This window comes from Gambusia affinis, linkage group LG09, assembly GCF_019740435.1.
Source record: "Gambusia affinis linkage group LG09, SWU_Gaff_1.0, whole genome shotgun sequence".
Taxonomy (NCBI): domain Eukaryota; kingdom Metazoa; phylum Chordata; class Actinopteri; order Cyprinodontiformes; family Poeciliidae; genus Gambusia; species Gambusia affinis.
In genome coordinates, this window is record NC_057876.1 from 92,501 (window position 1) to 108,401 (window position 15,901).

At 43.8% G+C, this 15,901-nt stretch overlaps 2 protein-coding genes across 11 annotated transcripts in view; one reads left to right on the forward strand and one right to left on the reverse strand.

Annotated features, from left to right (window-relative positions):
* LOC122836847 (storkhead-box protein 2-like) overlaps positions 1-2,260 on the reverse strand; it is a 13,427-nt gene extending 11,167 nt beyond the window's left edge. Inside the window, exons 1-2 of one of the 5 annotated variants that reach the window (XM_044126774.1) lie at positions 2,097-2,252; positions 1,324-1,495 (exon numbers count right to left, since the gene is read on the reverse strand). In XM_044126774.1, coding sequence (XP_043982709.1) covers positions 1,324-1,372 — 49 coding nt within the window. In that variant the 5' untranslated portion in view covers positions 1,373-1,495; positions 2,097-2,252. Of the gene's footprint in view, positions 1-1,323 lie in introns of all 5 variants that reach the window. The other 4 variants (XM_044126776.1, XM_044126775.1, XM_044126777.1 and 1 more) reach the window with 4 other exon arrangements.
* An 8,990-nt stretch (positions 2,261-11,250) lies between these two features.
* Positions 11,251-15,901, forward strand: part of csnk1a1 (casein kinase 1, alpha 1) — a 69,619-nt gene continuing 64,968 nt past the window's right edge. For 3 of the 6 annotated variants that reach the window (XM_044126780.1, XM_044126782.1, XM_044126781.1), the window contains exons 1-3: positions 11,268-11,934; positions 12,144-12,250; positions 14,600-14,726. In XM_044126780.1, coding sequence (XP_043982715.1) covers positions 11,812-11,934; positions 12,144-12,250; positions 14,600-14,726 — 357 coding nt within the window. In that variant the 5' untranslated portion in view covers positions 11,268-11,811. Of the gene's footprint in view, positions 11,935-12,143; positions 12,251-14,599; positions 14,727-15,901 lie in introns of all 6 variants that reach the window. The other 3 variants (XM_044126783.1, XM_044126784.1, XM_044126785.1) reach the window with 2 other exon arrangements.

The window sequence follows — 15,901 nt, forward strand, 5'->3', positions numbered from 1 at the left end:
TAACAAATATGTAAACAACATTTTGTAAACGTTGCATACTGTAGCTTTAAGAGAAAACCTGGCAATTTTTAAATTTGTTTCCAAACATCCAGTTTTCAAAACTGTGAATTATTAAACCCTCACAGAAAAATAAACAAACAGTGAACACAGGCCCCAAAAATTGACTGGAAAGGAAAACAATTTAGCATTTAATTGAGAATTATAATTTCAGACCATGGTAATGCAATGTGTAAAAAATATATTAAAACAACTGTGGTTCAGCGTTTCTTGGTCTGAAATCAATACTTATATTGGAGGAATGACCTCTCCTACCAACAGGGGCACAGTATAGGGGGAAAGTTAGGATAATTCCAAGGGTCCTTGACCAACAGGGGGCCCTCCCACAACCACGTTTTTTTTCTTTTCTTATAGAAATATAAAATAAAAAATGGGGGCCCTGTCAATTACAAGACCCTCCTCTTGGTTCTGATTGGTTGTTTTTGGTCAGAATGGTGCATTATTTTAGATTGCAGTAGCAGCTCAGAGAGAAGGTGGAGGAGATTGATCTTTTCACAGATTATCTGTTTCATAGCAAACTGTCGCGACATGGTGGTAGCTTTAACAAATATGAAAATGTATTTAATTTTCTTTATTAAAGTTATGTTCTGCATCTTGAACAAAATGCAACAATATAGGGTTTTTTGAGAAATCTGGATTGCTTCATGTATATTTTGCACATTGCCTATGACTGTTGCTGGTGGGGTGAGACATTTCAAAGAGCAAAAACTAATAATACAAAAAAATGAAGTAACCTATTTGCATACAGTATGTGGACTGTTGCATGTAAAATTCGCCAGTAAATATTGTGCTAGTATAAGTATTGGACCAACAAAAGCAAGGCAGTTGCAAGACTTTAAAATTGTGACACTTTATATGGCTCAGATATACTTAAAAAATTGTAACAGGAGCTGTGAAGGGGGAGCCCAATTTAATTTTTTGTCATTGGGCCCAACATTTCTTGCAGTGCCCCTGTCTACCAACTTGCCTAAAATAAGGAATATGACCTATGTACTATGAGATCCAGCAGGGTAAACTGAGGCTGCTATATTTTCAAAAATTCTAGTTAAATGAGATTCAAATAGCTGCCCAATACATTCTCTAAAAGCATTGTTTTCAACATATAAAACAATTGTCATTTTACAAGCATGTGTGCGCAATTTTGTTTGAGCTTGTGCATGAAATCCTGCCATGCCATAAAAATAGTTAATTAGTCTTCCTTAAGAATTAAGAAAATATGTTTGAATTGACCTGAATAAACAACCCAGGAGAGTGTGTAGGCCTTACCCAAGCATTTGATGGTGAAGCCCCGCGGAGGGTTAAGAGATCTCCGCATCCATCCCTCTCTTAGCACCTCCAGATGGTCCTCTTTTCCCTGGATCAGTAGCACGTGTTCATCTATCCATCCCAGGAAGAAGGTCTCCGACACAGCTTCAGTAATCCGCTGGTTCCATATATGCTGCTGAGAGTTTTCTGCTTTAAAATCGGCAAAAATCTCATAACCAGTGTGGTGTCTCGGAAGCTCATCGCTCTCTGACACACCAGCTGCAGCTGATGCCTCAGCACCTCCATCTCTGGCCAGTACAATAGCCAGAGAATGGGGAGCAATCTGCAGGAAAGATTCCATTGACAGTACGGCCTTCTAGCTGATTATTGACTCGCTTATAGCCATCAGTTTTGTTAATTTCAAACACAATTAGATAAGTTGGGAAGCAAAAACTCCAAATTTGCCGGCAATGCGGCTAAGCTCTGCAGTAACCGCATAGCCCACAATTATTTTTAAAAACGGTGCTTTCCTAAAAATCTGCCTTTTTAAGGTTACATAAAAGTCATTTCTGGTCCCACTCTGAGCGCAGCCGGTCAAGCCGTGAACGTGTGTTCAGTGAAGAGCTCTTTTCGAACGCAGACACGACATGACATTGGAACATATACCAAACAGGCTCATTGTTAGGTCACAAACTAGCTAGCTAAATGCTAACGTGATGTTAGTTCACCCAGGCAACAGATGCGCGAGCTGCCCTCCACAGCAGCCAGTGGTGTGGGACGCCTCTTTATTCTACCCCTCGTGAGTTGCAAAACAGCCAGATGTCCAGTCGCTGTGCAGCAAAGTCCTCCTCTGGCGACCGGGCAGCTTCAAGACCGACACCATAGCTGGATGCAGGAGTCTCATCCAGACACAACGAAAGCAAACGTCATTACGAAGCTGCGTCACCACAGCGTCATCTCAGAGAATGTGAAGCCTACTATGATTTGTAAAGAAAAATATGTATAATTTCGCTCTCATATTATAAAATATTAGGTTAAAATATAATTTCTTGGTATTTTTACATTCTACTTGTTGTAGATTATGTATCGTTTAGATTAGGGATACCTACAACTTTTAGGTGCATCTATATGGAGGGAAAATAGTCTCAAAATACCTCTGCGAGTGTAATACTTGATTTGTAAACATCTTTGTGTGTACTATGGCCTGACTCGTGCGTACTTATTATATGTACATAATAAGTCGATATATATATCAATATATATGATAAGTAAATGCAGACAAAACTACATTTACATACAGATCCGGTTACTAGTGCACTAGGATTTTTGAGACTCATTTCATGCTTCAGAACAGCCTCAGATTTGTGCGCAAGTGGTGGACTTAATGCTGGTGGAAAGCAGTCATATGATTTTTTTTTTTTCTCGGAGTCTAGTGTTTTCATCCTCTGAACGCAAAGACGTTGTTTTGCTTGAAAACAATATTTCAGTACTTCTTTATAATACTCCAAAAATGTTTATAAACATATTGTGCATTTTTGAACGGTACAGATGAGATTACATGTTTTTAAAAATGACCTTGGGGCAGGGGCGCCATATAGGGAGAAAAAGAAAGGACAATTCCAAGGGCCATTGACCAACAGGATACCATCCCACAAAAACAGATTTTTTTCTTATCCACCTTATTTCTGGCAGGCTTAGTGTGGAAACGATTATAGGTCTTACTTCCGGCGCCTACCGGAAGTAGCAGTATTTCATTGTAATTTGTAGGGTTTTGCTGATCTGTATTCATGATAGAAGTTATATCTCTCTTTTCGGTTGTTGTGCAATATTTATTAAAACTTGTTTACGGAAACGCCGTCTGCTTCAGTCTGTCACAAAAGCCGTAGCATCCGTCACAGAAGCTAAGCTGCCGTTATTTAGCTGTGGCTGGTCGTGGCACCCTGTCCTGCTAGATCGGCAGCCTCTGTCAGGTCACGGCAGCCCATGGCAGATGCCACTAGCACGTTGCAGTAGCCTGTGCAGGTCACCCATGGTAGATGCCAGTAGCAGGTACCGGTAGCCCGTGGCAGGTACCACTAGCAGGTCGCCACAGCCTGTGCAGTGCCACTGGCACCTTAGGGCAACTATCACCGGAAGTGCAGCAATAGCTGCCACTGCCATGATTTGAACCTGCTGTCTCCGACACCTGCACAACAGGACTAAAAAAGTGATAGTTAAATAAAAGACTTACTTTTTCCCAGACTACAACTACAAATAAAACCATGTGTGCTATTTTTAAAAGTTCAGAATCAGCCGGGCCAGATGCTGTCTTGTGAACTGAGTTCTTCCTCAACCGTCCATGGTGGTGGAGGTCGGGACTGAGCTCTATTCCCCCTTCGGGTTCTTGGTTTCGGCCATTTTTCTACAGCCAAATCATTCATTGAATCCTTCTATTTTTGTCGTAACCAACAAAAATTCCCTTTCACAACTTCTGTTTTGTCAGAATTGTCTTGTATTCAGTGTTTTTCATATCCTAGATACTTCGAAATGTATGTATTACACTGCATCAATTTTATGCAGGAGTCATATGGTATGTACCATGTACAGTATATTGATATGTACGTGGTTGTATGTTTGATGGTGGTCAGAGAGGAAGTTAAAAATGTCAGTACCACTTCTTGTAAAACTGCCCCAGGATAGTGTCAAAAAAAGCTCATGAAACTAATTTTATTATTATATAATATTCTCTTGTTTCAATTTTAATGATCTGCAGTTTTGTTCATGTTTAAATTGTCTTGTATTTAGTGTGTTTCCATTCCCAAATGCTTCTGAGTGATATATACAGCATTACAAAATATTAACTACAGGTAAGTGTGAAACTGGTATGTATTGCTTGTGTTCTGGTTCAAGTTTTACCAGTTCTGTCTTATTTTGTTTTTTATTTATCAGATTCAGTCCACATTTATTGTGCAAGAAAGCACGATGAAATTGTAAAAGTAGCAACTCTCAAAGGCAGTGCAAACAGGTAAATAATAATAAATTAAGTATATTTCAATAGATATAAAAAAAATAGCAGAAACACAGAAACAACTGGGATGCTTACTCAGGCCCATCTGAGTAAGCAGACAAGCACATATCAGGATCCCCTGCTTATTGCCGTGGAGTTGGAGTTGACGACACCATCATACAACTGCTTTAACAATCCAACTATCATAGACAAAGCAGGCAGCTCTGTAAGGATCATGTTCTTTGATTTCTCCAGTACCGAAGTAGCCGAAAGTCTGATGGCCAGCACTGGCGGAGCAGGAACCTTGTAACCTTGGAGGGAGCCGGCGATGGAAGACCCTGAAGACTAGAGGTCGGCTGTGAGGCCGGAAGGACCCACAGAGAGGCTCTGGAGGTCGATCGTGAGGCCAGAGGTACCCATGAAGATGGTCTAGAGGTTGGAACCCACTAAAAGAATCTATAGGTCGGTCTTTCGGACAGTAAATTTCTGATGACAGTCATTGAGTTGGAGTGGGCCATGTTCTGTGCCTCCGTTGTCTTAATAGAGCTGTGACTGCAGGGTTGTTAGTGCTTGTCACAGTGGCAACCTTCAAACCCTCTTGAGGACATCGGCGGTGAGGCTGTCAGGCTGAAGAAAGAGTCCTGTTTTGTCTTTTTGGCCTGTGGGACCCTGGAAGTAGCTGAGGGGTACAGTCCAAGTGGCATGCAGTTTGGGTGGTTGCTGGCAGAGAAACCTAGATGTGAGAGGAGTTCTGAGAGGCCATGGAGAACAACTTCCATGTGGCTTTGAGGTGACTCTTTTCCACCATACAACATCACTGTATGGTGGAAACACTGATGTTTTCACCAGTGTTTCCACCATAACTACTGCCTTGGTGGATGAGGCACCAAAACTGCGTGTAGTGGGGGTGGTGTGCTACCACCCTCATCTTGAGACCTCAACTCGAGATATTATGGGTCAGTTGGCAAAATGCTTTCAAGACCTCCTCAATAACACAAGCACGTTTTCCAATATGGCCACCATGAAAGCCTCGTCCAAACCTTGTGGGACCTAAATTGTTGGCCTCATTTATCCCATATAGGGCCCACCTAGGTATACTAGCTGGGAAATGGTCCAAAACTAAAGCGCTTAAAAAAAAACAAACAAAAAAAAAAAAAAGACAGTGCGACTTGTAGAGCAGGATTTGTAACTTCATCATGGGTTTTGTGTAGTTGCATTCTCTGACCTCTATCTGTGTTGAGGAGAAAAATATTATTTAAAAAATGTGTCTGTGTGAAGATGTTAATACAGGTGTTTGAATTAGTTTTGCTCCAAATGTACTGGACTGAGTGGAGCAAAAGTATTAGAGCATAAATTTTATATCTTGTGACTTGTAGAATGGAATTTGTGCACCCCTATTGAAGAATCTGTGAAGGTGTAGCAGTAGTTTTGTGTCTGTGAGTGATAAAGAAATATTTGCAAGTTATTCTATGAGATACGTGTCATAGTGTTGTGTTGTGGAAGCGGTGATGGAGACGCAGCAGGCCCAGAATAAGAGGAGTATATGATTTAATAATGCAATGCAGCCAAAAACAGTCCAAAACAATCCAGAAGCCGGGCAGCACGGCCGAGCGAACACTAGGGCTCGGCGCCGGTAGCAACCGGTACAATGCAGGAAATGATGGACTGGGCACACGGACTACAGACGTAGGAAGACGTGACGTGACAAAGACGTAAGAAGACGTAGGACCCTACAAAGACACAGAGACACAGGTGACACTAAATACACGGAGGGTAATCAGGGAACGAGACACACCTGGGGACTAATCAAGGGGAGACAGGACAACACAGAGACTCGGACACAAAGGAAACTCGAAATAAATAAACAGAAAAACATGGAACCTGACAGTACTCCCCCCTTAAAGGGCGGCTCCAAGACGGCCTAAACAGAAAACACAACAAGGGTGGGCGGAGGGGAGCTGGACGGGGGGCCAGAGTCTATAAACAATGAAAAATAACCCAAAATGTTGGGCGGAGACACGAGGGTCCAGAGTCCAAAAACAAAACAAAAAAAACCCAACGGGGTGGGCAGAGGCACAGGAAGGCGGGAACCACGGAGGCGGTCCGGCGGCCGTCCGCGGCGCAGGAGGCAGGAACCACGGAGGGGGTCCGGCGGCCGTCCACGGCGCAGGAGGCGGGAACCACGGAGGCGGTCCGGCGGCCGTCCGCGGCGACGAGGAGCAGTCTCTGGGGCCGCACGGGGGCGGCGACGAGGAGCAGTCTCTGGGGCCGCACGGGGGCGCTGACGAGGAGACCCGGGAAGAGCACAGGGATGCGGGGTCTCGCTAGGAGGCTGGGGGCAGGCACTAGGAACACTAGGAGGCTCGGGACTGGCACTAGGAGGCTGGGGGCTGGCACTAGGGGGCTCGGGACTGGCACTAGGGGGCTCGGGACTGACACTAGGGGGCTCGGGTGCGCCGGCTGGAGCGGCGGCAGGAACGGGCTCGGGTGCGCCGGCTGGAGCGGTGGCAGGAACAGGCTCGGGTGCGCTGGCTGGAGCGGCGGCAGGAATGGGCTCGGGCCGCGGAAGGGTTGCTGGCGGCTCTGGCCGCGGAAGGGCTGCTGCTGTCTCAGGAGGCACTGGCGATAACGGAGCCGAGGTGGTGGAACGGGAGGACAGAGTTTTGGGTCTGGGAGGCAGCGGTTCTCCAGCCATGACAGCTAGCGCTGCCTCACGCTCCCACTCTGCCTCCCTTCGCAGTCCCACCAGCTCAGGACGCGGACAACGTGGAACCCAGTAGTCCAGCAGCAGACCCAACCGGATGGTGAATCCGAGCCGTTTCCAGGCCGCGTACGGCTTGACCATGGCTGATTCATACTCCCTTATTGTTTCCAGTAATTCCTGCCTTTCCTCTGGGTCCATGATGGTATTAATGCTGCTCACCGTTCAGCTAGGTCGGGTCCTTCTGTCATAAAGTGGTGTTGTGGAAGCGGTGACGGAGACGCAGCAGGCCCAGAATGAGAGGAGTATATGATTTAATAATGCAATGCAGCTAAAAACACAGTCCAAAACAATCCAGAAGCCGGGCAGCACAGCCGAGCGGACACTAGGGCTCGACGCCGGTAGCAACCGGTACAATGCAGGAAATGACGGACTGGGCACACGGACTACAGACGTAGGAAGACGTGATGTGACAAAGACGTAAGAAGACGTAGGACCCGACAAATACATAGAGACACAGGTGACACTAAATACACGGAGGGTAATCAGGGAACGAGACACACCTGGGGACTAATCAAGGGGAGACAGGACAACACAGAGACTCGGACACACAGGAAACTCGAAATAAATACACAGAAAAACATGGAACCTGACAATACGGATATGATAATTTGTTTTCCACCATTAGTTTTGGACCATTTGGAGCTACAATGAATATGTAAGCTTCTTTAAAGTGTGACTCAAAGAAAACAGTTTGTGTATTTGTGCTTGAAGAGGTGTATTTGTGATAGACTGGTAAAGATCCAAAATAACAATATGATTTTTCGCCTCTCCTTGGGCTGCCACCTTATCGTGGTGGAAGGGTTTGAGTCCCCAAATGATCCTGGGAGCAATGCTGTCTGGGGCTTCATGCCCCTGGAAGGGTCACCCAAGGCAGACAGGTCCTAGTCGGTCTCACCTCGACGCATGGCTCTGGTTCTGGAACCAGTCCCTTGAGAGGGGCTGGACATACTTCCACTCTGGAGTTGCCCAAGGTGAGAGGCGTCAGGCAGGAGTGGGCATACTTGTTGCTCCCCATCTCGGCGCCTGTACGTTGGGGTTTACCCCGGTGAATGAGAGGGTAGCCTCCCTCCGCATACAGGTGGGGGGACGTGTCCTGACTGTCGTTTGTGCTTATGGGCCAAATGATAGCTCAGATTACCCACTCTTTTTGGAGTCCCTAGAGGGGGTACTGGAGAGTGCTCCACCTGGGGACTCCCTTGTTCTACTGGGGGAATTCAGCGCTCACGTGGGCAATGACAGTGAGGCCTGGAGGGGCACGGTTGGGAGGAAATGCAGCTCGGGTGGTTGCTGAGGCAAAAACTCGGGCGTGGGAGGAGTTTGAAGAGGCCATGGAGAAAGACTTCCGTACAGCTTCGAGGCGATTCTGGTCCACCATCCGGCGTCTCAGGGGGGGAAAGCAGTACAGCACCAACACTTTACAGTGGGGATGGTGTGTTGCTGACCTCAACTCGGGATGTTGTGGGCCGGTGGGCAGAATACTTCGAAGACCTCCTCAATCCCACCAACATGACTTCTATTGTGGAAGCTGAGCCTGGGTACTCTGAGTTGGGCTCTCCAATCTCTGGAATCGAGGTCGCTGAGGTGGTCAAAAAGCTCCTCGGGGCAGGGATGAGATTTGCCCGGAGTTCCTTAAGCCTCTGGATGTTGTAGGGTTGTCTTGGCTAACGCGACTCTTCAATATCGCATGGACATCAGGGGCAGTTCCCCTGGATTGGCAGACTGGGGTGGTGGTCCCCCTGTTCAAAAAGGGGGATTGGAGGGTGTGCTCCAATTAGAGGGGGGGTCACACTTTTAAGCCTCCCTAGCAAGGTCTATTCGGGGGTTCTGGAGAGGAGGGTCCGTCAGATTGTTGAACCTCGGATTCAGGAAGAGCAGTGTGGTTTTTGTCCTGGTCGTGGAACACTGGACCAGCTCTACACCCTCAGCAGGGTCTTGGAGGGTGCATGGGAGTTTGCCCAACCAGTCTACATGTGTTTTGTGGACTTGGAGAAGACGTTCGACCGTGTCCCTTGGGGAGCCCTGTGGGGGGCTCTCCATGAGTATGGGATACCGGGCCCTTTGATATGGGCTGTCAGGTCCCTATATGACCGGTGTCAGAGTCTGGTCCGCATTGCCGGCAGTAAGTCGGGCTCGTTTCTGGTGAGAGTTGGACTCCGCCAGGGCTGCCCTTTGTCACCGATTCTGTTCATTACTTTTATGGACAGAATTTCTAGGCGCAGCCAAGGTGTTGAGGGGATCCGTTTTGGTGGCCTTAGGTTTGCATCTCTGCTTTTTGCAGATGATGTTGTCCTTTTGGCTTCATCGGGACGTGATCTGCAGCTCTCGCTGGAGCAGTTTGCAGCCGAGTGCAAAGCGGCTGGGATGGTGATCAGTGCCTCCAAATCCGAGGCCATGGTCTTGAGCCGGAAAAGAGTAGAGTGCCTTTTCCGGGTCAGGGGGGTGTCCTGCCCCAAGTGGAGGAGTTCAAGTATCTCGGGATCTTGTTCACGAATGAGGGAAAAAGGGAGCGGGAGATCGACAGGCGGATTGGCACATCTGCTGTCAAGCGGGCCCTGTACCGGTCCGTCGTAGTGAAGAGAGAGCTGAGCCAAAGAGCGAAGCTCTCGATTGACTGGTCAATCTACGTTCCCACCCTCATCTGTGGTCATGAGCTTTGGGTCATGACCGAAAGAACGAGATCGCGGATACAAGCGGCCAAAATGGGTTTTCTCCGTAGGGTGTCTGGGCTCTCCCTTAGAGATAGGGTGAGAAGCTCAGTCATCCGGGAGAGACTCAGAGTAGAGGCGCTGCTCCTTCATGTCGAGAGGGGCCAGTTGAGGTGGCTCGGGCATCTGGTTAGGATGCCTCCTGAACGCCTCCCTGGTGAGGTGTTCTGGGCATGTCCCACCGGGAGGAGGCTCCGGGGAAGACCCAGGACACGCTGGAGGGACTATGTCTCTCGGCTGGCCAGGGAACGCCTTGGGATTCCTCCGGAGGAGCTGGAAGAAGTGGCTGGGGAGAGGGAAGTCTGGGCCTCCTTTCTGAAGCTGCTACCCCCGCGACCCGACCCCGGATAAGCGGAAGAAGATGGATGGATGGATGGATTTTTCAGTCCAACTTCAACTTTACAGTAGCAAGGCACAAATAGTTTTGCACCAAAAATACCTTCATACGATGGCTGTGGACATGCAGTGGTCTGTATTACAAGAAATTTGAAGAAGCCTCTGACAGAGTAAGCTATCTTTCTGTGACAGTCTCATAAAGAGGATTCTCAGGGTTTTCATAATTCTCTTGGTTTTATGCAAAATTTTTCTTTGCACAATCATCTCCAGAGGTTCCACAAGCATCCCCAGAAAATCTTAATCAGGTTGTTTAGTCTTTTTTAGGTTCTGGTTCTGATGCTGCTGATTCATGCTCCTCAATCACCTCCACTCTTGTCCCATGATGGAAATAGAATTTGATCTGACCCTGCTCTTCTGAAATCTACAATCATCTCCATTGTTTAAAGTTCAAGATGTTAATAAACAATGTTTATTCTACACCATGCCACAAAGCGGCCCACCGGCTTTCTGTACTCAGTCCATCTTCTGATAAGCTCAGTAAGTGCAGAGTCATCTGAGCATTTCTGTAGATGACATAAGTTGCACTTGTGCTTGAAGTCTGAAGTATAATTGACATTAAAACAGTATTACAAAATAATAACACTTTGAAGACAACTGCAAATACTTGAAACAAGTCAATTCTGAAATAAGGTTAAAAGCTAATAAAAGAAGACGCTGAGTTGAATTTCACAAACTCAATTTGAATACTATTGTAATAATCATATGTTATTATTTTTCTTAGGTTGTAATTTATTTTCAGTATAGTACTGTCTCTTATTCCTTTTTTTGTAAGTTTTCCTTTTTTATTAATGTTTATGAAAGTTAATTTGCTGCTCTGACACTAGAATTTTCAAACTGTCAGACAAAAAAAGATATTGCCCCGCTATTCTTTTCTATTGTTTTTATTTTACTTATTTACCACTCACGTAAAAAAAATAGTTGTACAACAGAAGTAGCGACATCACATAATTTACAAAGTTAAATTAACCATGAAAGACAATAATAATAAATATGATGTCTAATTTTATATAACAAAAAATAAGGTAGCTAATTTATGCTTTCGAAATCGTGTTTTGTTCCTGATAATTATGAAATTCCCAACAGCATTTGAAGGGGCCATGAGACAGCATAGCTAATCGCCTTCAACTGAAACCAGTTGAGGAAGGGTAGAGAAGACAAGATGGCGGAGTGAGTGGGTTGCGCTTTGTACAGACGGTTGCGGTTCTTAAAGTTAGCCGGAAAAACGGTTCAGAGACTGTAGAACTACCATTGCCATCATCGGGAGCGTTGCTTTCAGCTCCTTGTGACAGAAACTTGGGACACTTTTCAGTGTTGCTGCTCGCCACAACGTTAGCTTGATGCTAAACTTTGCTGTGCTGACGTTAGCTTCTTGTCAAAGGCCTTCAGCTTGTTGGGATTTAGCTTTGGATTTACTCCTTCTGTTTGGCACGACATTTCTAGAGAAATTATAAGTTCTAGCTCATGACAAAACCAATATCATTGGTCGAGATCCATTGAAAATAGTCTTTTTTGTATTTGGGGGGGGGGAATTGTTTGCGACAGGTTGTGCAGTGGTTTTACTAATAACGCGACTTTATGTTCTACCGATAACCGAGCTTGACCAACAAACGCAAAGATCCTAAAGCTTTTCTGTTGATAATTGTTCTTCGGTTGATATTATGGCCAGCAGCAGTGGTTCCAAAGCCGAGTTCATAGTCGGTGGAAAGTACAAGCTCGTCAGAAAAATTGGATCGGGATCTTTCGGCGACATTTATTTGGCAATCAACATCACAAATGGAGAGGTAACTTGGTGAATCAGTCTGTTTCTGGGTTCTTGTTTGGGAATGGGATGGTTCATTTTAGATACTATGAGAGGCAGATCGCAACACTGCCCTGCCTGTTTGCTGGAGAACTAAGATTTCATGTTAGCCTATTGGTATATCGGAAGTATTTGTGGTATCAATTCTTGAACTGCAGCGGTAACAGCTACTATGTTGTGTGTTATTCGTAGGAGGTAGCTGTAAAACTAGAATCCCAAAAAGCCAGACATCCACAGCTCCTGTACGAAAGCAAGCTGTACAAGATCCTTCAAGGTGGAGTCGGGATTCCACACATCAGGTAGGAAAATCTTTTCTCCCCTCTAAGTCTAGTTGGTGTCATCGTATTTATGCGTTTCCGTTTGTTTTGCCATCCAAGACACAGAGAACCAACAGTGATTTAGCGAAGGTCTCGTTGAGATAGGGCTCTCTAATCATGAATCAATTATTGTGACGACATATTTTCAACCAAACAACCTTATTTCAATGTGAAGCCTCTTTAGGCCGCATTTGGATCCAAGGCAGGGAAAAGCTATGTGGTTGGAAATGGCCGCTCCTCTTTTGTTGTGTTACTTCCCAACATGTCTGTTAGAAAATGGCGGCGGAGTTTTCTGAAGACACGGAGTTCCTCAGTGAAGCTATTCGAACCAGATTTTTTTTTTGTCGGATCGTTAAAATTATGTTCTTCAGAGCGAATCGCACGTCATCTCTACTCTGTATATTTTGAGCAAATATTTGCTGACGCTGTCGGACAGACACACTGTACACTGTAGTATGTGTGTGTGTGTGCGTGTGTGTGTGTGTATATATATGTGTGAAATACACACACACACGTATACATATATATAATTGCATTTTACTAATTTGTATTTGTGAACAAACAGAGCTCGAACTCCAAGATTAAACTCTCAGCGTCAGATTGTTGCAGTGGTAAAACAATTAAACTATGAATATTGTTCTTTGAAGTTTTACAAAGAAAACTTGCCAGCTCCTTTAAGTCTTGTATTTAAATGTTAAACAATTTAAAGTCTTTTAATTTATGTATGCTGAAACCATTAAATCAAATTTATCAGCAATAATAATGTCACTGTGGTCTGTGTTAAAATATTACCATTTATGTGGCCTCTGAAGCCCTGGGGAGCTGTTGACATAATTTGGATTAAACAGAAGTGCAAATAATTGATATTAATTTTAATTGTATTTTTTGGTTTAGATAGCATTTCATTGGCGATGTTTTCCCGAAACATATAGTTACCCAGTAATATTTTTGCATTTCCTGTATACTTAACATCTTTTCATATAAAGACATGATGGACCACCTCGGCACCCCGACTACCGGGCTTAGCAAGTTTTCTGTGGGAAACCCTGATGTGTGTGTGTGTGTGTGTGTGTGTGTGTGTGTGTGTGTGTATATATATATATATATATATATGTGTGTGTGTATGTATGCATATGTGTACCGTATATATGTTGTGGATGCTCGGTGGGAGAGTCCACTGCCAGGTGGAGCAGAAATGGCGCTATGACTATGAAATAACAGTAGCACAAAGCAGTGATCTAGCCAGCGTCTAGCCAACACTAGCCCAAAGACTTCAATTATTTTTCAGGTTATTTGCTTTCTGACTGTCATGCTCTTCTGTGTTGGAAGGTGTGCGATGCTTTACCTGCTGCTGCCAGGCCGCTACGTATATCTTTTTTTTTTGTCCTGCAGTGAATGTCGATTTAGCCAAGCTTCGTCAGGTGTTTGTTTTTTAAGTGTCATATTAGATTCGTTGTGTTGATGCATTTTGATGTTCTTCACCCCTAGAGGTATTTCAGCGTTGCAACACTCAAACTTCCTCATTCAGTCTGAGCGTTGAAGTTCCTCACCACATCACTTAGGATTTGTTGCTGCATGCTTTGCAGTGTGAACGAAAGAGGAGATAAGCTGCACACACAAGCTTCTAAGTAAGATACAGATGAACGGCAACATGAGACAGCGATCACCGATCATTGGTGGCAGATCAGTCGGAACACCTCATATATATATATATATATATATGTTTGTGTGTATATAAATGTATGCGTGTGTATACAGCTCTGGAAAAAATCAAGAGGCCACTTAAAAACATCAATTTGTTTTTTACTTTTTGTAGGTGTATGTTTGGGTAAAATGAACACTTCTCTTTTATTCTATGTACTACTGACAACATGCCTCCAAAATTCCAAGCAAAAATTTATTATTTAATTACAGAAAATGAGAACTGGTCAAAATAACGAAAAAGATGCAGTGCTTTCAGACCGCAAATACTTCAAAGAAAACAAGTTCATATCAATTTAGAAACAACAACATTAATGTTTTAACTAGGGAAGAGTTCAGAAATCAGTATTTGGTTGAATAAACTTGAGGTTTTCAATGATGTTCAGTGGTCTCTTAATTTTTCCAGGGCTGTGTATATATGTGTTTGTATATGTGTGCTTTTACATCAGTGAGCGATCAGTGCTACTGTCAGTTTAATGTTGCATAAAACATGTTTTGAAGTTAACGTGGTGGTCATGTGCTTTAGTCATTATGCCGCTTCAAGTAAGATTTTTCAGATAAAAAAAAACCCGGCAATTCATTTAAATGTCAGATGCACGTTGCAAAATAGTTTTTTTTGTGTCTCATCAGGTGGTATGGCCAGGAAAAAGACTACAACGTCCTAGTCATGGACTTGCTTGGACCCAGTTTGGAGGACCTATTTAACTTCTGCTCTCGACGATTTACCATGAAAACTGTCCTCATGCTGGCAGACCAAGTAAGTAAAATTGCGCTAATTACCCCTAACCCACAAAGCTTGTTTTGAGTATCCAAAACAGTTTCTTTAGCCCTTATTAAAAACTTATTAAAACTCAACAGACACAAAATGGAAGCGCTATTAAAGCCACACAAATTAAGTCTCCTGTTAGTCCCTTTGTACTCGGTACCGGCATTTTTTTTCTTTAAATTTTTAGTACTCTAAAACCATTTTTCTATTAAGTGTGTTACCAGAAAAGAGCAGAAAAAATTTCGGCACATTGTGTCTAACGGCTTTTGAGATTTTGGGGGGTATAGGTGTACTTTGCCTCAAACGCACATTTGAGTAGAAAAACATGGGGTTTTTGAAAGCTGATTGCTTAAAAAAAAAAATCTATTTGACCCTTATTTGTAACGAAATTTATGACATTTTTAAAATATATACAAATCATATTGCAAAACATGAAAATGCGCAGTATAATTGCTTACTTTAAAAGTGAAGAATATTTTAAAAACTGTCATTTTGAAAAATAAAATAAATTTCAATATTGACCCTAACAGCAGACATGGCATTTTTGGGATGGCATATTAAAAAATCTATGTTGAAACCAAGCCCCAAAAGCTATTTTGCCCGGCCGGCTGTGTGTTCTTTACAGAATATTTTTTTTTTGTAGGGGTCTGGGACTGTTTAATAAAGATTTATTAGGCCGCAAAAATGCTTCCAAAGCTAATTTGACAGATGGAAAAAAATTTCAAAAATTGACAAATTTGAGTATTTTTTTACCACTCCCCAAATTTGTATTCTTCATCAGATTTCAATAAAACTTCTCTACCACAGATACATTAGGCTGCTGAATGACATAAAGACATCAATGTTTGTCCATCTTTAATAGTTTCCTTGATATTGCTAGTGGGAAATAGGGATGTTTTGTTTGAGAGAATTCAACATTCTCTTTCTGTAGATCACACTGGTAGGCTTTGCTTGCATGTCTTTATTTAGCATTGTTTGTGTATTAAACCAAACAAAAAAAAGGTGCACTGCTTTAGTGGCTTAGGTTTGTGCTGCTTTTGTGTGATACGCATACGATGCACGTTGGACAGGTGGTTGTGCTCTTGCAAGTCAGGTGCAGTGATGGTTTTGTGCATACCTTCCAATCTGTCAGACATTTTTCTTCGACATCTGCTGATGTCAGCCAA